The sequence below is a fragment of the Bufo bufo genome, chromosome 2 (genome assembly GCF_905171765.1).
Source record: "Bufo bufo chromosome 2, aBufBuf1.1, whole genome shotgun sequence".
In the NCBI taxonomy this organism is placed as follows: domain Eukaryota; kingdom Metazoa; phylum Chordata; class Amphibia; order Anura; family Bufonidae; genus Bufo; species Bufo bufo.
The window spans coordinates 785,476,702-785,496,761 of record NC_053390.1 but is presented as its reverse complement, the minus strand read 5'-3'; the positions used below and the strand labels follow the sequence as shown (position 1 = coordinate 785,496,761).

Sequence of the window (20,060 nt, the reverse complement as noted above, 5' to 3'; positions counted from 1 at the left end):
TAGAGGCTCATTTGCATATATTAAAACATAATCTTTCTCAGCAATGTGGGCACATATGAACATGGAACCAACACAGATGTCTTCAGCTGCCAAGTGCACATGTAAGGCTACTTTCACACTCTCATTTTGGCTTTCCGTTTGGGGGATCCGTTCAGGGCTCTCACAAGCGTCCAAAACGGATCAGTTTGCATTCTAATGCATTCTGAATGGAAAAGGATCCGCTCAGTTTGCATCAGTTCAGTCTCCATTTCGCTTTGGAGACTGACACTAAAACTCTGCTTGCAGCCTTTTGGTGTCCGTCTGATGAAACTGACCCTAACGGATCCGTCCTGGCACACAATGTAAGTCAATGGGGACGGATCTGTTTTCACTGACACAATCTGGCAGCACAATAGAAAACGGATCCGTCCTCTATTGACTTTCAATGGTGTTCATGACGGATCCGTCTTGGCTATGTTACAGATAATACAAACGGATCCGTTCTGAACGGATGCAGAAGGTTATATTATCTGAACCATGACGGATCCGCACAAAACGCAAGTGTGAAAGTAGCCCAACAGGTCAGCCAGTGTCATAGGGACAAATCTGCTGACAGATGTACTCATGTTAGGAAATATGGACATCCTTGATGGGGGAGGGCTGCATAAACCTGAGAGCTGATTACTAAAATCGGCTGTCCATCTTTTTTTTTTTGTAGGAAATAACTTTTCTCTGGAAGATTGCATTCCGTTATTGCAAAAATCCCTTAAAGATGAATCGTCAGTGACATGCAAGATGGCTTGTGCAGCGGTCAGGGTGAGTGGACGTTTCTATCTAAAATGGGTGTTCTCAACTTGAGCATTTATGTGTCTGATGGATGCGGGTTTCAGGTTTAGAGTTCGGGTGTGGAAAATGGGTCCGTGTGGCGTGGTGATAGGCTGCCCCATCCAGGCAGAGAACGAATGGAAAGGTGGCCGCTCATGCGTGCATCTCTGTCCATTCACTTCTGTGGCGGTTATGAGGAACATCTGTAAGACGCTCTCTGTTAATTGGTTCAACGGTTGCCATAGCACTGGATGGTGCACCGAACAGGAGTGCATTGTATGCATCGTGAATGGCGCCATGTCGCAGCTATGGCAATCGGCCACTCTGACAAAATTAGCATATACAGTAGTGCACTCCGATTTAGAACACCATTCATATGATGCAGTAGCACCTTTTCATTTTCTTACCCTTTAACCCGTTTGGGCCTCGGAGGATTGTTTTCATTTTTGCTGTTTTTGTTTTTCACTCCCTGCCTTCCCAGAGCCATAAAAAATCCACATAGGGTGAAATTGGAAAAATTCTATTTTATGGGTTTTGTTTTTATGGCGTTCCCTATGCGGTAAAACGGACCCGTTACCTACATTGTCCTGGTCAGTACGATTACAGAAATACCACATTTTATATAGTTACTGTGTTTTGATACTCTTTTTATCGCCGTATTCTGACCCCCTTCCCCACACACACACTTCAAATAACTTTTCTATATTTGGGGAATGTGTGAATCTTTTTTGGGAAGTAAAACAACGAAAAAATGTCCCAAGGGCCTTACAACATGCGATCATCAGATCTATTCAGTAATGGAATTTATTCCATTATGGAATAGAAAATTCTGTATATTCCAGTGCAATGTTGCCACCTGTAGGCCTGCATCGGAATATGCTAGTAATAGGCCTGGAAGCCTTCTACAGGCTTAGGCCTATCACTACTTAGATCAGTCTCGGCAAGCGAAAGGCGTTCCGGCCCCAGGGACATGCACTGCCAGGTTTATTAGCTCTAAGATGCTGTGGTCATCTGAGGAGTTAAATGTTTTTGTGTTTTTTTTCAGCCCTTTGCATTTTTTGCATGCAATGTCTTCTTACCACTAGCATTTTTTTTTTCCCCCTATAGAGAAGCTGATAGAAAAAATGCCTGAAAAAAAAAAAGCCAAGATTTCAGCATAGTGCATTTCTGAAAAGAAGACAAACCCCACCTAATGAACACAAACAGCAGGTGCAAAAAGCGTGTCCTGCTTTATTTCCCATAGACCTTCAGCTAGCTTCATCAAGAGCTGACCTTTATTTTAACAAAAAAATGCACCATTTTTTGGTGGTAAAAACGCCTGCTCCTGGCGCCCAAAAAATCCCAGGTGCCAAAAAGAAATGCACCAAAATCCCCAGTTGCAAAACATGCAAAAAAAAAATCACCAAATAACAGTTGCAAAAAATTCATTGAAAAAACCCAGGTGTAAAAAAAAAAAAAAAGTGCAGAGAAACACCAGCAAAACCTATGTGAATGTGAGCTCATGTGCTTCCGCTGTCAGCGTGGTCTCTGATACATTGTGCCGTGTATACATGTATAGGTCACATATCTTCTTTTTCAGCACTGCATATCCAGTTTATGTTGTAGTACATACAGCGAGCTGGGTTTACAGCTGATGATAGATCTGCTCACACTTAAGAACAGTTCCTACTGGCTGGTGAGGACGGAGCTCTTGGAAACGCTTGCAGAAATAGATTTCCGGTAAGTAAAATAACTTGCCTGCAAATGAGTTTATGTGCAGATCTATGCTTTTTCCTTTGGTAAAATATTCTTAATGATAAAATTCTAGAATGTTATTCTCAAACTGTCTGGGATTACATTGCAGTTCAGTAGAAGTCTATCAGGCAGAGTTGCAATACCACACACAACCTGAGGGCATGTGTGGCACTGTCGCCCATACTTTTCTAAGCCTTTTCGTACCGCATGGCTGTGTCTTTATCAGAGAAAATCGGAAGAAAACTAGTGTGTTAGAAAATCACTAAGTTATCTTGTGGCACATTTAATACAGGACTAAATCTTTTTGGGAAAAATATGAAAACGGTGTGGCAAATCGTTACCAATGGTCTGGACAGATTTTATTATTGCCACCAGCCTTTTTCTTATGCGTTGTCCTACTTGAGTTGTGATAGTGAGACAGCTGCAGCAGAAAGGACGCTCCTCCTGAGCTGTGATAGGTAGAGACCTGCGGCGGAAAGGTCCCGCCCCCTGAGCTGTGGTAGGGAGAGAGCTGCTGCAGAAAGGTCCCGCCCCCTGAGCTGTGATAGGGGGAGAGCTGCGGCAGAAAGGTCCCGCTCCCTGAGCTGTGATAGGCAGAGAGCTGCTGCAGAAAGGTCCCGCCCCCTGAGCTGTGATAGGGGGAGAGCTGCAGCAGAAAGCTAACGAACTCACTGCAACAGAAAGGACACTCCTGAGCTGTGATAGGGAGAGAGCTGCGGCAGAAAGGTCCCGCCCCCTGAGCTGTAATGGGGAGAGAGCTGCGGCAGAAAAGTCCCGCCCCCTGAGCTGTGATGGGGAGAGAGCTGCGGCAGAAAGGTCCCGCCCCCTGAGCTGTGATGGGGAGAGAGCTGCGGCAGAAAGGTCCCGCCCCCTGAGCTGTGATGGGGGGAGAGCTGCGGCAGAAAGGTCCCGCTCCCTGAGCTGTGATAGGGAGAGAGCTGCTGCAGAAAGGTCCCGCCCCCTGAGCTGTGATAGGGGGAGAGCTGCAGCAGAAAGCTGACGAACTCACTGCAACAGAAAGGACACTCCTGAGCTGTGATAGGGAGAGAGCTGCGGCAGAAAGGTCCCGCCCCCTGAGCTGTGATGGGGAGAGAGCTGCGGCAGAAAAGTCCTGCCCCCTGAGCTGTGATGGGGAGAGAGCTGCGGCAGAAAGGTCCCGCCCCCTGAGCTGTGATGGGGAGAGAGCTGCGGCAGAAAGGTCCCGCTCCCTGAGCTGTGATAGGGAGAGAGCTGCTGCAGAAAGGTCCCGCCCCCTGAGCTGTGATAGGGGGAGAGCTGCAGCAGAAAGCTGACGAACTCACTGCAACAGAAAGGATACTCCTTCTGAGCTGTGATAGGGAGAGAGCTCCAGCAGAAAGGGCTCGCCCACTAAGGCTACTTTCACACTCTCGTTTTGTGCGGATCCGTCTTGTATCTGCACCGACGGATTCGCACCAATAATGCAAACACTTGTATCCGTCAATGCATCCGTTTGCATTATTCATAAAAAAAAAAAACGTCTACGCCAAAACAGATGTAAGTCAATGTAAGTCAAGACGGATCTGTTTTCAATTGCACCATATTGTGTCAGTGAAAAATGGATCCGTCCCCATTGACTTACATTGTAAGTATAGACTGATCCGTTTGGCTCCGCATAGTCAGACGGTCACCAAAATGCTGCAAGCTGCGTTTTAGTGACAGTCTAAAAAACGCAACGGAGACCAAACGCAGCCAAATTGATGCATTCTGAACGGATCCTTATCCATTCAGAAAGCATTGGGGCTGAACTGATCCGTTTTGGGCCGCTTGTGAGAGCCCTGAAACGGATCTCGCAAGCGGACCCAGAAACGCCAGTGTGAAAGTAGCCTAAACTATGATAGTGAGACAGCTGCAGGAGAAAACTCCCCCCTCATGTCCTAGGGAGAGAGATGCAGCAGAAAGGACTCCCCCCTGAGCTGTGATAGGAAGAGAACTGCAGCAGAAAGGACACACTCCTTGAATGTAGCAGAGCAGCGAATGAGGAGATCTCTGCACCCATGTGAGGTACAGGGCTGGTTCTAGCTTTGTTGGAAAGACTGTCATGTACTATATGATGTCTGATTTTCGTTTTTTACATCAATCATTGGATAACCCCTTTACTAAAGGCACGGCTACAACTGAATTGCTGCACATCTTTGGAGGCTTGTGCACACAGGCACTTGCTTTTTACACACCAGCAGTTTTCATTGTCCTCTCTTTGTAATGTGAGATCCATATCGAGCATGAATATTGTGACCATTATAGTGTGACCGAGGACAGAAGCTGATATCCGTGGTGACCATCTCTGTATCTTGATATATGGGCAGCAGTCTTCTGTATGTGCCGCAGGCGTCCTAACTCCCGCTCTTCTTTCCGCAGGCTGGTCAGCTTCTTGGAAGGCCGAGCAGAAGGAGAACATAGAGGCGTCCATTCTTACACTGGGGTAAATATGGCTACTGCTGGATTGTGTAAGGGGGGGGGGGGTGTTTATGACAACGGTGTCACTAAGTTCATCATGAGCCGCTCTTATGTCTTCTCTCCGTATCTCTAATGTCTCATCAGATGTCGGTGTCTCCTCTTTATGTTGCAGTTGCTGCATCTTCAGGAGCGAGTATTAAATGAAGTCATCATAAGCCTTCTAGGAGATGAAGATGCTCGAGTGAGACACGTCGCTGCAGCCTCATTAGTTCGGTCAGTCTACATGTACTAAGGGGGATTGGTTGGAGTCCATTTTAGTCTACACAAATCTCAACTCCATAAGGCTAGACTTCTCTAGGCGTAGAAATCAAAGACCGTTTTTAACATAGTTGTGAAAAATAGGAGGAATTTTGGTGCTCTGGACAGTGACGTGACCTCATCAGAGCTGTACCTTGATTGGCCGTTATGGCCATTTGTAGTCTCAGTGGGTGTGACGTCACTGCCCGGGGGACCGAATGCAGGCAGCGATGCTAAAAAGAATCCCCCCCCCCGGCGGATTGGCCTTCTGTACAGTAAGTGCCCATTCACACAGCGTTTTTATTATTTTTTTCTCCTGCGCGTTTGTTCCTATTGCTTTCAGTGGGAGGCAGCGTTGAAGATTGTGAAGCGGTTGATTAAAGCCGCAGCCGCAAGAAGATAGGACATGTCCCTTCTTGTCGCGGGGCGAGGACAGCCGCTGCCGCAACTGTCTGCTTGCAGAGTAGCTCCATTGAATTGAACGGGTCTGTGGCATTCAGGGAGAACAACTGGGGTAGAAACATGTAGAAACCCGCTTCACTGCAGCCGTATGGGCCATAGCACACAATAGACAGGAGAAGTTCATGGGTATTTTAGAAATGCTCTGTGACCTGTCCAGGGAGCTGTTACCATCACTTATTGTGAATGGAGAGTCCTGTGTTATCTGTGTAGAGGTGTTAGCTGTCATTGTAATCCTGCCTTTGATGATAAAATATCTGCTGAAAAGTCATCTGCAACAGGAAATCTATTGAGTTGTATATGTATTTGTATATATATTTTTATGCATGTTTTTGGGTTTTTTTCTGTCCCCTCACAGGCTGGTTCCAAAGTTTTTTTACAGCTGCGATCAAGGTCAGGCCGATCCTGTGGTAGCAGCCGCTCGAGACCAGAGTAGTGTTTACCTGAAGCTTCTCATGCATGAGACTCAGCCGGCATCTCACTTTTATGTCAGTACAATCACCAGGTGAGGAGGAGGATTGGCAGAAGGAGGGTTTTTACTGGCCCTTTAGGCTTATGCATATTTTTTCTGCACAGATTCTCATGCGGATAAAACCGCAGCATTATATAGTACCAGCAGACAAAACCGCAGCATTATATAGTACCAGCAGACAAAACCGCAGCATTATATAGTACCAGCAGACAAAACCGCAGCATTATATAGTACCAGCAGACAAAACCGCAGCATTATATAGTACCAGCAGACAAATATCATGTACACTTTGCTGCTTCGTTCCGTGCGGAAAATGACCTGCCGTGCGGATTTTGAAATCTGCAGTATGTCAATTCTACAGTATCTCACAAAAGTAATTGCACCCCTCACATTTTTGAAAATATTTTGTTAAATCTTGTCATGGGACAGCACTGAAGATCTGACACTTTGATACAATGTAAAGTAGTCAGTGTACGGCTTGTATAAAGGTGTAAACGTGGTGTGCCCTCAAAATACACCGCTGGCAACAAAAGTGAGTACACCCCTAAGTGAAAATGGCCAAATTGTTCCCAATTAGCCTTTCTCTCTCCCCGGTGTCATGTGACTTGTTAGTGTTACAAGGTGTCAGGTGTCAATGGGGAGGTGGTGTGTTACATTTGGTGTTATTGCTCTCACACTCTCTCATACTGGTCACTGGAAGTTCAGCATGGCTCCTCATGGCAAAGAACCCTCTAAGGATCTGAAAAGAAGAATTGTTGCTCTACTTAAAGATGGCCGAGGCTATAAGAAGATCGCCAACACCCTGACACTGAGCTGCAACACGGGGGCCAAGTCCATACAGCGGTTTAACAAGACAGGTTCCACTCAGAACAGGCCTCGCCATGGTCGACCAATGAAGTTGAGTGCAGGTGCTCGGCGTCATATCCAGAGGTTGTACGAGTGCTGCCAGCATTGCTGCAGAGTTTACAGGGATGGGGGGTCAGCCTGTCAGTGCTCAGACCATACGCCACACACTGAATCACATTGGTCTGCATGGCTGTCGTCCCAGAAGGAAGCCTTTTCTAAAGATGCACAAGAAAGCCCTCCAAGACGACCACTGCCTTGCTAAAGAAACTGAGGGTAAAGGTTCTGGACTGGCCAAGCATGTCTCCAGACCTAAACCCTATTGAGCATCTGTGGGACATCCTCAAACTGAAGGTGGAGGAGAGCCAGGTCTCTAACATCCACCAGCTCCGTGATGTCGTCATGGAGGATGGAAGAGGATTCCAGTGGCCACCTGTGAAGCTCTAGTGACCTCCATGCCCAAGAGAGTTAAGGCAGCGCTGGAAAATAATGGTGGCCACACAAAATATTGACACTTTGGGCACAATTTGGCCATTTTTACTCACTTTTGTTGCCAGCGGTTTAGACATTGATGGCCGTGTGTTGAGTTATTTTGAGGGCACGCCCGAGTGTCAGATCTTCAGTGTTGTCCCATGAAAAGATATAATAAAAAATTTACAAAAATGTGAGGGGTGGACTCACCTTTGTCAGATACTGTATGTGCAGTTCTTTTGTTCAGATTTCACCCTTTTCAGTACAAGCTGGAGATCTGTGGCAGAGCTGCATTAAAGAGGACCTTTCCTGTGTCCAGACGTTATGAAATAACTAGCAGGTTATGTAGGGCATAGAGCAGGGATCTAACAGCGCTTACTATTTTTTCTGGGCGTCGCTCCGTTCGCCCGCTGTGCCCCTGTTGAATTCTCCCGCCTGGTATGCTAAGGAATAGCATCGGTACAGGGAGGAGGAGACTGCCCTGTTACTCAATGGGCGTCTCCTTCTCCGTGGCTGTAGCGCGGTCCAATCACAAAGGAGACAGTCACAGCCAGGGAGAAAAAAATAATAAAAAACTCACCTTCTCCCCGGCTGTGACTGTCTTCTTTGTGATTGGACCGTGCTACAGCCAGGGAGAAGGAGACGCCCATTGAGTAACAGGGCAGTCTCCTCCTCCCTGTACCGATGCTATTCCTTAGCATACCAGGCGGGAGAATTCAACAGGGGCACAGCGGGCGAACGGAGCGACGCCCAGAAAAAATAGTAAGCGCTGTTAGATCCCTGCTCTATGCCCTACATAACCTGCTACTTATTTCATAACCACAAGTAACACACTGGCGCACTCGTTTGCAGGTATCCTTAGTGTAAGGGCATGTCCACATGAGACGGAAGTTGTAGCAAAAATACCCACAACAAAATTGCCTTCAACCTTATGAGGACTGTTTTGCCTTCTCGATCAATATCGCAGGATAACAGGCTGAACTGGATGGACGGATGTCTCTTTCAGCCTTGCAGGCTGTTACTATGCTCTATAAGCATGACATCCCTTCCAAATACCTAGTCATCCTAGTTATCATGTGAATATCACCTTTTTTTCTGACTACATAAAGCAGCCAAAAGAACAGTTAAAAACCAAATGTTAGACAAGTGTAATAAACCATATGTAGAGCAATGGGGGTGAGAAGTCATCAGGTTCATCACAAATATAGAAAGTTCATCATACAAATGTCCAAAGGAAAATTCTAATGAGGATTCGCACCACTTAACTTAATGCTACCCTGCATCTCGCTGCCTAGGACTCGTGAGCTTCATTGGGGTGTTACATCACTTAGTAAAGAGCAGAATTGAATATGCAATAAAGATGATGGTTAATGGTGGATTTACATGGGACTGTTATCATGCCGATTATTGGGAGCGGATGTTTGTACAAACTCTTGTTCCCGATAATTGCCCTGTGTAAAGATGCCACCAATCATCCAGTGAAAGAGCAAACTTGTTCCTCGGGTAAATTCATCTTTCATTTATGCGGGCACCTCAGTCATTGTTTCCGGTCAGCAGATCGCGCTGTTTGAACGGAGCAATGAATCTGTATGAGGACGAGCAATTGCAGCATCCATCGCTCGCAAATGCTTTATGTAAATGCAGCTCTTCTCTTCAACTAACGAGCAGGCAGTTATCAGGAATAATTGCCTGCTCAGTTGGTGTGTGTGTAAATGAGCCTTAAAGGGGTTGTCTCATGACAGACAATGGGGGCATATTGCTAAGATGGCTTGGCTATTTCCATCAAGCCCATAGAAGTGAATGGGAACTGTGGCCGCTCATACGCGGTGCGCTCCCATTTACTTCTATGTGGAGCCGGCTTGGTGGTGGCCGGACTGGAGTCCTCCAGCCACCACCTTGCTGGGCTCCATTCTCAATATAGGTGCGGATAGGAGTGTAAAAAGTAATACATTTATTTTTATTTTTTAGGTCATGTTCCAAGTGCCCTAAAAAAAAAATTCTCATATAGTTTATTAACAGATCTACTGCACTTTAAATTCACTATTTTCACACATACACTTGCACTGTAGCAATGGGGCCTGCAGTGTACGGGCAGGAGCACACATCGCTGCTCTTGCTTATACGCCCTCAGCTTTGCTAAATGCTGGCATAGTACATGTATCCTGTAACAATGTGCTATGCCAGGATTAGAGGAGCAGGCACAGGCAGGAGCAGCTGTGTGTGCTTCTGTCACCGCTCACCGCGGCCCTGTTGCTACAGTGCAAGGAATCCGTACTCCGCACACCACCGAGAAGTAAGGCTACGTTCACACCTGCGTTGTGAATTCCGGTTTTGAGATCTAGCAGAGGATCTCAAAACGAATTAAATGGATTTGTGCCATTTAATAGAAAAACGGGGTCAGTCAGCACATCCCAATGTGAAGGTTCATGTCCGCATGGCCAAAAACAAACAATGCAACAGCACTCTGCAAACACAAATAAAAAAAAATGTACTAATGCCATAGTTATTGAAAATATTCAGGTGTAAATGCTACGCTCGGTCTGTAAATATGAGATTCTTTCCAAATTGGTGCAAGTATAAAGCTGTGGCCTGCCCTCCCTGTATTCATTGATAGCCCTCTGGCAACAGGAGAGGTAAGGCACAGTGGGCTCAGCATGCATGTTGCACTTGCATCCCCTGGATTTAATGGAGGCAATTATGGCACGAAAAGCAGCAAAAGGCAGAGTGGACCCGGTATGCACGTGGAACCTGCATCCCCTGTATTTTATAGTGGCCAATATGACACCACAGGTTTCTGTCCTATAGAGATTACCTTGACACTGGCGGACGGGCACAAATAATTTTGTACAAAATGTATTTGCCAAGAATCTCATATTTACAAAATGAGCGTAGCAGTAGCACCAGAATATTTTCTTTAATGATTATGGCATTAGTGCATTTTATTTGTGTTTGCAGAGTGCTGTTGCATTGTTTGTTTTTGCTTTTGTGCCATTTAATACATCCGGATGCATCAGTTTCAAAACCAGAAATAAACGGTTCAGTTTTGTCCCCATTTATTGTCAAAGTATGCATCTGTTTCGTTTTGGTGAGGGACACAAAACTGCTGCAAGCTGCGGTTTTGTTTCCGGTTTGCAAAACTGAACAAACTGGATCTGGCATGAAAATCATTGCAAGTCAATAGGAGCCAGATCCATTTTTTTCCAGTAAAAACCCCCCCAAAAAAACGGACCCAGCACTATTGACTTACATTGATTTTCATGCTGGATCCGGTTTGTTCCATTTCGCAAACCGGACACACAACTGCAGCTTGCAGCGGTTTTGTGTCCAGCGCCAAAATGCAACAAAGCGGAACAGATGCATACTTATGCACCATGATCAATTTTGTCCCCTTTGACAATGAATGGGGACAAAACTGAACAGATTTAATTCCGGTTTTGAGATCGTCTGCCGGATCTCAAAACCGGAATTGAAGACGCCGATGTGAAAGCAGCCTTAGCAATGTGCGAATATAGTGAATTGGGTGCCAATTTCTTTAGTAAAGGGGCAATATTGAGAGTCATGATTCTTAAGGCCCATGACTCTGCATCCCACAAAGACCCAATCACATATCACTAGTTACTAAGGCTACTTTCACACTGGCGTTTTGGCTTTCTGTTTGTGAGATCCGTTCAGGGCTTTCACAAGCGGTCCAAAACAGATCAAAAAGGATCCGCTCAGAATGTATCAGTTTGACTCCGATCCGTCTCCATTCCGCTCTGGAGGCGGACACCAAAACACTGCCTCCAGCGTTTTGCTGTCCGCTTGATGAAACTGAGCCAAACGGATCCGTCCTGGCACACTATGTAAGTCAATGGGGCACACAATGTAAGTCAATGGGGACGGATCCGTTTTCTCTGACACAATCTGGCACAATAGAAAACGGATCCATCTCCCATTGACTTTCAAAGGAGTTCATGACGGATCCGTCTTGGCTATGTTACAGATAATACAAACTGATGCGTTCATGACGGATGCAGACGGTTGTATTATTGTAACGCATCCGTTTTTGTAGATCCATGACGGATCCGCCCAAAACGCGAGTGTGAAAGTAGCCTAAGAGTTAAAAGGTTTCTACCACCACATTTTCACCTATTTAGCTGCCAGACACTAGCGATCTGCTAGTGTCTGCTGTACCTAACCATGCTATTGTAATCCCTTTCTGTGCAGCGGTTACCCTAAAAAACATAGTTTTATTGGTATGCTAATGAGCCTCTAGGTGCTATGGCGTCTTTTTAGCACCTAGAGGCTCCGTCCACTCTCACCATTTCTGCCGCCCAGTGCGCTCCAGCCCGCCCCTCTCCTCTAGATTGGCAGACTACTTCTCTGCATCTCGGCCGAATTCTCGCGCCTGCGCCGTGTGCTTCTGTATTCGGCGCAGACGCAGTGACTGTCTCCCTGTGCCGGCATCTTCACTGCGCCAATTACGGGCAGGGAGCAGTCCAACAGTCACTGCGCCTGCGCCGAATACAGAAGCACACGGCGCAGGCGTGAGAATTCGGCCGAGATGCAGAGAAGTAGTCTGTCAATCTAGAGGAGAGGGGCGGGCTAGAGCGCGCTGGGCGGCAGAAATAGTGAGTGGACGGAGCCTCTAGGTGCTGAAAAGACGCCCCCATAGCACCTAGAGGCTCATTAGCATACCAATAAAACTACGTTTTTTAGGGTAACCGCTGCACAAAAAAGGAATTACAATAGCATGGTTAGGTAGAGCAGACACTAGCAGATCGCTAGTGTCTGGCAGCTAAATAGGTGAAAATGTGGTGGTAGAAACCCTTTAAACTGTATTGCAATTTTTCAATATGTGAATAGTATTTTAGAATGTGTCAAGGCCACTTTTACACCTGCGCTTTCCCTTTCCACTATTGAGATCCATCATAGGATCCGTCCTGACACACAATGTAAGTCAACGGTGCCGGATCCATTTTCACATGGCCTTTTTAGAGATAACACAACCAGATCCTTTCATAACGGATGCAGACGGTTGTGTTATCAGTAACGGAAGCGTTTTTGCAGATCCATGCCGCATCCAGCAAAAAACGCAGATGTGACAGTAGCCTAAAGTGGTTGTATTTGAAATACAAGAAACTTCTCTTTTCACAAGCAGCCCTACTCCTGTTCATGGGCAAGTAGGTCAGAGCTGCAATCCAGATGCAGCCAACAGACATGTGCCACCCCACGTGCTATCTAGAATACTAAATGAAGGCCTCAGCACAAGCTCTATTTTTATTGTGTTGTTTCTACTCCAATGGGCACAAGTCTAGTTTTAAGGAAAAGGGGCGCAATGTTGAGGAGAATGTTTCCTTTGCCCTCTAAGATCCATCAAGGATTTCCATCAGTTATGCGTTGGCGTCTTGTCAGCATTTTTAGAAAGCTGTGCCTAGTACAGTGGGTATTAAGAGGCCACATCTTTACTTCATTGTACACTTCTCAGACAATGGACATAGAGAAGTGTTGCTCTCCCGGTGGGCTGGTGCACACGGCCAAAGCCGTTTTTGTGGTCCGCATGTAGTTTTGCATGAGCTCTAATGATTATTTCTCGCCCATATTCCTTGGGGGACACAGGAAACCATGGGTATAGCTCTGCTCCCTAGGAGGCGTGACACTAAGCGAAAGCTGTAAGCCCCTCCTCCATCAGCTATACCCTTCAGCCTGGAGAAGAGACTGCCAGTTTTTGCTTAGTGTCCAAGGAGGCAAGACACCCCCTGCTTATGCAGGGTTGTTATCCTATGATTTTTATTTTTACGTATTTGTTGTTTTTAACTCGGTTTTTTTCTACCTACAGGGACAACAGAGGCGCATTAGACCCCTCTGTTTCTCCCGGGGTTGAGTTGCGCCAGTGCCGGTAATTCCGCACTGCCGCCTCCCCCACAGAAGACAAGGTGGACCAGGGCAGCCTCGCTCCCCTGCGTCCCGCCAGCTCAGGGTCGCCCGCACGCCAAGTCCCTCCCCCGGCTTCCTGCCACCGCGGTGCCAGGAGCTGAAGGGGCGACCCCCGCCGGATGGACTGAGGGCGAAGACAGCGTATGGTGAGAGTGGCTGCTCCAGCCTCCCCTTCCTCCCTCCCACCGCTGCTACCAACATGGCCACTGTTACATGGCCACTGCTACAATCCCGGACAACCCCCCCCCCCCCCCCCCCCCGCATATCGGGACGTTACCGGGCTTAGTTGGAGGGCAGTTTATCTGGGCAAGTCCTAGAACGCTGCCTTACAGTGGACGGCTGCAGACATGCAAGCCGTCTGCTACATCTAGGCGCGGTGGGAGCCGTTTTCCTGGCATGAACGGCGCCATGTCATGGCCGGCACTTCAACATCCTTGGGGGTTAAAATCATTTTGCCTCGCGCGCGCGGCTCTGCTTCGGCTTCAGCGCGGCAGAGGGGGGGCGGAGCTTCCTTACACATTCAGCTCCGTGCTGCTGCGCTCCGCTACTTCCGGGTTCATCTCTCTGCCGTGCGATCCTGAAGCCATTCAGCTCCGTGCTGCTGCCTCTCCTCCACAGCCTCCTCAGTCTGTTCCCCTTACAGCTGCCGCTTGTATCTCCGGGTCTGGTAGGACTGTTTAACCCCCTCCGTGCCACAGTACTGTTGCTTGGTTCTCATTTTTAAGTGCAACATCTTTCCACCATGTCAGACCCTTCTGCAGCCGCCAAGCCATGGTACCATGCCTGTACTGCTTGTAGGGAACCCTTTCCCCGGGGGCAGTCTGATCCGCACTGTACTGCATGCCGAGCTCCACCGCAGCCTCAGTCGCCCGCTGTGTCGCTCCCTGCTTCCTCTGACCCGCCTGACTGGGCTAGTTCCCTGTCCCAGGCCGTGGAAAGCCTCACTCATGTCCTGGGCCGCCTAATAGACAGGCCACCTACCCCGCAGGACGCCACTCTGACTGTCGCGCCCTCCGGGTCCACTGCTTCTGCCGCTGCAGCGGGTTCACCCTCTCCTAGTGACCCCTCCCGAGCTAGGCACTCTCAGAAGCGTATTAGAGTAGAGCGAGCCTCCTCCTCGGATGCCTCCCTCTCCCCGCCACGCGTGCGCACCCAGACGAGCCTCTCCTCTCCAAAGGATTCGCTCTCTGAAGGTGAATTGGCGGCTTCAGATTTGGAAATGGACTCGGCCCTGCCATCCAAGCTAGCCTCAGCGATGGGTCAACTCATCTCTGATATACGTGACACCTTTAAGGTGCAGGATGACCCCCCTAGCTCGGACGCAGCTAGCGTCTCCTTTATCAGACCCAGGCAGGCCTCAAAAGTCTTTCCAATCCACTCTGATTTCTCCTCCGTGGTGTCTAAGGCTTGGGCTCGCCCGGACGCCCGTTTTGTCAACCCAAAGAAGCTGGACATTTGCTATCCTTTTCCAGCCGATGTCGTGGCCACCTGGTCTTCCCCACCCAAGGTGGACCCCCCTGTGGCCCGGCTGTCAAAGAACACGGCCATCCCTGTTCCCGACGGGTCCTCTCTTCAGTCAGCGGAGGACTTCAGTCAGTCGCATGGAGACCCTGTCCAAGGGCATTTTGCTGCCTCCGGTTCTGCCCTCAGACCGGTTTTTGCCTCTGCTTGGGCAGGGAAAGCAATCTCTGCTTGGGGTACGCAGCTGGAACAGGAGTTGGACTCGGACATCCCCATCCAGGACCTACGTTCCTTGGCCCAGCTTATTATTCGGGCCGGGAATTTTGTCTGTGAGGCCTCCCTTGATGCGGGAGCCCTTATTGCACGCTCCTCCGCCCTGGCAGTTGCCGTCAGGAGGGAGCTCTGGCTGAAGGTCTGGAAAGCGGACGCTGCCTCCAAACGTTCCTTGGCGGGGCTACCGTTTGCGGGTTCCCGCCTTTTCGGGGTCCGCTTAGACGAACTTATTTCAGAGGCCACGGGTGGTAAAAGCACCCATCTTCCTCAACCCCAAGCCAGGGGCGCCCCCCGCGGACGCCCTGGTGCGTCTCGTTTTCGGTCCTCCCGCAGGGCCTCTGGGGCTCCCACCACAGCTGCCGCTTCGGCTCCTCCCCAGGACAAGCGTAGGAAGCCGTTTTTTCGGGCGCAGCCCTCCTGGCGCAAGCCGCAGGCTGCCCGCACACCCGCAGCAAAACAGTCCTCTGCCTGAAGGTGCGCCCCCACCCACCCGGGTGGGGGGCCGGCTCCTCCTTTTCAAGGACGTCTGGATGGCTCACGTCTCCGACGCCTGGGCCCTCGAAATTGTGTCCTCCGGATACAAAATCGAATTTGCATCCTTCCCTCCGGATCGGTTCTTTCGCTCCCGCCCCACGCGAGACCCGAAAGACGCGGCTGCGTTCTCCGCGGCCGTTCAAGCCTTACTGGACAGGGGGGTGATTACCCCCGTTCCTCTAGAGGAAAGATTCCAAGGGTTCTACTCGAACCTCTTTGTAGTTCCCAAGAAGGGAGGTTCGGTGCGGCCCATTTTGGACCTCAAAAAGCTCAACCGTTTTCTCCTCCTTCGACGGTTTCGGATGGAGTCCCTCCGCTCCGCGGTGGCTTCCCTGGAGCAGGGAGATTTCATGACTTCCATCGATATACAGGATGCCTACCTCCATGTTCCGGTAGCCCAGTGTCACCATCGCTTCCTTCGATTCGCCGTGGGGGACCTCCACTTCCAATTTGTCGCCCTTCCCTTTGGACTGGCAACAGCCCCCCGGGTGTTCACCAAGGTCCTGGCCCCGGTTTTAGCCTTACTCCGTTCCAAGGGTGTTTTTCTGCTACCGTACTTGGACGATATCCTCATCAAGGCTCCGTCCCTTTCTCAAGCGGTTGCCAGCGTGGATCTCACTCTAGAGACTCTGGCGAGGTTCGGTTGGGTCATCAACTTCCCCAAGTCCTCCCTTCCCCCCTCCAGACAACTCGTCTTCCTGGGAATGCTTTTAGACACGGGAGCGGCGGAGGTACGTCTTCCCTCGGAAAAACGTCTGATCCTCCGTGGGGCGGTTCGGGGTCTCCTTCTCCACCGTCGACCGTCCTTCCGCTTCTGCATGCGGGTATTGGGGCAGATGGTTGCCTGCTTCGAGGCGATCCCATTTGCGCAGTTTCACTCCCGCCCTCTCCAACGGGCGATCCTCTCCTCCTGGGACAAATCGCCGCAGTCTCTGGATCATCCCTTCCATCTTTCGCTTCCGGTGCGGTCATCTCTCCGCTGGTGGTTACAGTCCCCTCTTCTGGGCAGGTCCTTTTCTGCCACTCAACTGGTTGGTGGTTACAACCGATGCCAGTCTCTCGGGCTGGGGAGGCGTGTTTCCTCCCCGATCCGTCCAGGGCATTTGGTCTCCATCGGAGTCCAAACTCTCGATCAATGTCCTGGAACTGAGAGCGGCCCTTCTGTCTCTACGACACTGGACTCATCTGCTGAAGGGTCATCCAGTTCGTGTACAATCAGACAACGCCACGGCCGTGGCGTACATAAACCACCAGGGGGGCACTCGCAGCGCTGCAGCGATGCGGGAGGTCACCAGCATTCTCCGTTGGGCGGAAGCCCACGTCCCGGCCCTATCTGCAATTTTTATTCCAGGGGTGGACAATTGGGCGGCGGACTTCCTCAGTCGCACCACCGTCGACCCCGGCGAGTGGTCTCTTCACCCGGAGGTATTCGAGGCCATTTGCCTTCGTTGGGGCATTCCGGACGTGGACCTCATGGCCTCAAAATTCAATCACAAGGTCCCCGCCTATCTGTCCAGGGCCAGGGATCCGGGAGCTTGCGGAGCCGACGCCCTCGTTCTTCCTTGGCGAGGCTTCGCGCGCCCATACATATTCCCTCCCATCCCTCTCCTGCCCAAGGTCCTTCGGAAGATAGCGGCGGAAGGCGTCTCGGTGATTCTGGTCGCTCCGGACTGGCCCCGCCGGTCTTGGTATGCCGACCTCATGCTGCTCCTGGCAGACGCGCCCTGGCCAGGGAAGATCTTCTCTCTCAGGGACCGATCTTCCACCCGCGTTTAGGGTCCCTACGTTTGACGGCGTGGTTGTTGAGACCACCGTCCTGACACGTAGGGGCTTTTCTGCGGACGTCGTCCGCACCATGATCCGCGCCCGTAAGCCGTCCTCTTCTAGGATCTATTATAGGACCTGGAGGACTTTTTTGGGGTTCTGTGCCGATCTGGGGATTCCTCCGCTCCGCTTTTCTCTCCCCACCGTTTTGTCCTTCCTGCAGAGCGGACTGGCCCAAGGTCTAGGCCTTAGTTCTTTGAAGGGTCAGGTATCTGCGCTGTCCATTTTGTTTCAGCGCCCACTGGCCCCCCTTGGTCCTGTCAAGACCTTCCTTCAGGGCGTGGCTCACGCGGTTCCCCCGTATCGCCCTCCGGTACCGCCCTGGGACCTGAACCTGGTTCTCTCAGCGCTCCAGGCTTCTCCTTTCGAGCCTCTGCGGACGGTTTCCTTGCGACTTCTGTCCTGCAAGGTTATTTTCCTTGTAGCCATCACCTCTCTTCGGAGGGTGTCCGAATTGGCTGCACTCTCCTGTCTGGAACCTTTCCTAGTGTTCCACCAGGACAAGGTGGTTCTTCGTCCGGTCCCTTCCTTCCTTCCTAAGGTGGTCTCCGCCTTTCATCTGAACGAGGACATCGTTCTCCCCTCTTTGTGTCCTTCCCCTTCCCATCCGCGGGAGAGGAAGCTTCATCGCCTGGACGTTGTCAGGGCGCTCAAGATTTACCTGGAAGTAACCAGCTCTTTCAGGCATACTGACTCGCTCTTTGTGGTCCCGGAAGGGTCGCGCAGAGGGATGGCGGCATCCAAAGTTGCTATCGCTCGTTTTGTCAAGATGGCTGTTACTGAGGCTTATCTCGCCAAGGGCAGGGTTCCTCCCCTTGGTGTTACCGCTCACTCCACTAGAGCGGTCGGGGCTTCCTGGGCTCAGAGAAATCGGGCTTCTTCGGAGCAGATTTGCAAGGCGGCCACTTGGTCCTCCTTGCACACCTTCACCAAGTTCTACAGGGTGCATACTCATGCGTCGGCTGACGCTGCTTTAGGCCGTCTGGTGTTGCAGGCGGCAGTTGATTGATGCCTCTGGTCTTGGTTGAGTTTGTTCTGGTCCCTCCCTTCTGGGACTGCTCTGGAACGTCCCATGGTTTCCTGTGTCCCCCAAGGAATATGGGCGAGAAAAGGAGACTTTTGTATTACTTACCAGTAAAGTCTCTTTCTCGCTCTTCCTTGGGGGACACAGCACCCGCCCTTCATTGGGTTACAGTTGTGGTTCCGGCTTGGTTGCCCCCGTTGGGGCTCGACAGTTCTTTTTCCGGTTGGTGGTTATCTTTCACTACTTGGACACGCAACTGGCAGTCTCTTCTCCAGGCTGAAGGGTATAGCTGATGGAGGAGGGGCTTACAGCTTTCGCTTAGTGTCACGCCTCCTAGGGAGCAGAGCTATACCCATGGTTTCCTGTGTCCCCCAAGGAAGAGCGAGAAAGAGACTTTACTGGTAAGTAATACAAAAGTCTCCTTTTACGGATAATCTATCATCTATGTATCGGTGCTTGCAGCCAGTACTCTGACTGTAAAACTGCTTGCAGGATCTACAGAGGGTACAATATCGTTCAGGGTCCGACAGATGTCAGTATGGAGAATAACTTGTCCAAGGTGATCACGGCGGTCTCCCATGCATTAACCACATCGACCACACGAGCCCTTACGGTAAGTTCATTTATGCATAAGAAACAAGGAAATGTGATTTTGTAACCCGACCAGTTGGTCTGACATTATTCACTGGCACATTGAACTGGTTTTTGCAGAGAAGCCATTTTATTTGCCAGGCTCAATATATTATGTTGCCTGTGTCCGTCCTAGTTGTACTTGGCCGTCTCCAACAGACCCATAACGTTAGACTGGAGCGCCGCTGCGCATGCTGGGGGCAGGTGTCGGCTTTAGTAAATTATATACAGTACAGACCAAAAGTTTGGAGACACCTTCTCATTCAAAGAGTTTTCTTTATTTTCATGACTATGAAGGCATCAAAACTATGAATTAACACGTGGAATTATATTCATAACAAACAAGTGTGAAACAACTGAAAATATGTAATATTCTAGGTTCTTCAAAGTAGACACCTTTTGCTTTGATTACTGCTTTGCACACTCTTGGCATTCTCTTGATGAGCTTCAAGAGGTAGTCCCCTGAAATGGTTTTCACTTCACAGGTGTGCCCTGTCAGGTTTAATAAGTGGGATTTCTTGCCTTATAAATGAGGTTGGGACCATCAGTTGCGTTGAGGAGAAGTCAGGTGGATACACAGCTGATAGTCCTACTGAATAGACTGTTAGAATTTGTATTATGGCAAGAAAAAAGCAGCTAAGCAAAGAAAAACTAGTGGCCATCGTTACTTTAAGAAATGAAGGTCAGTCAGTCAGCCGAAAAATTGGGAAAACTTTGAAAGTAAGGGCTATTTGACCATGAAGGGGAGTGATGGGGTGCTGCGCCAGATGACCTGGCCTCCACAGTCACCAGACCTGAACCCAATCGAGATGGTTTGGGGTGAGCTGGACCGCAGAGTGAAGGCAAAAGGGCCAACAAGTGCTAAGCATCTCTGGGAACTCCTTCATGACTGTTGGAAGACCA

At 49.8% G+C, this 20,060-nt stretch overlaps 1 protein-coding gene across 1 annotated transcript in view; it reads left to right on the top strand.

The window, feature by feature from the left end:
* The window catches only part of HTT (huntingtin), a 241,769-nt gene that overhangs the window by 81,794 nt on the left and 139,915 nt on the right, over positions 1-20,060 (top strand). The window contains exons 17-22 of the mRNA XM_040419177.1: positions 698-795; positions 2,384-2,523; positions 4,915-4,978; positions 5,126-5,226; positions 6,068-6,214; positions 19,020-19,140. Coding sequence (XP_040275111.1) covers positions 698-795; positions 2,384-2,523; positions 4,915-4,978; positions 5,126-5,226; positions 6,068-6,214; positions 19,020-19,140 — 671 coding nt within the window. The remainder of the gene's footprint in view (positions 1-697; positions 796-2,383; positions 2,524-4,914; positions 4,979-5,125; positions 5,227-6,067; positions 6,215-19,019; positions 19,141-20,060) is intronic.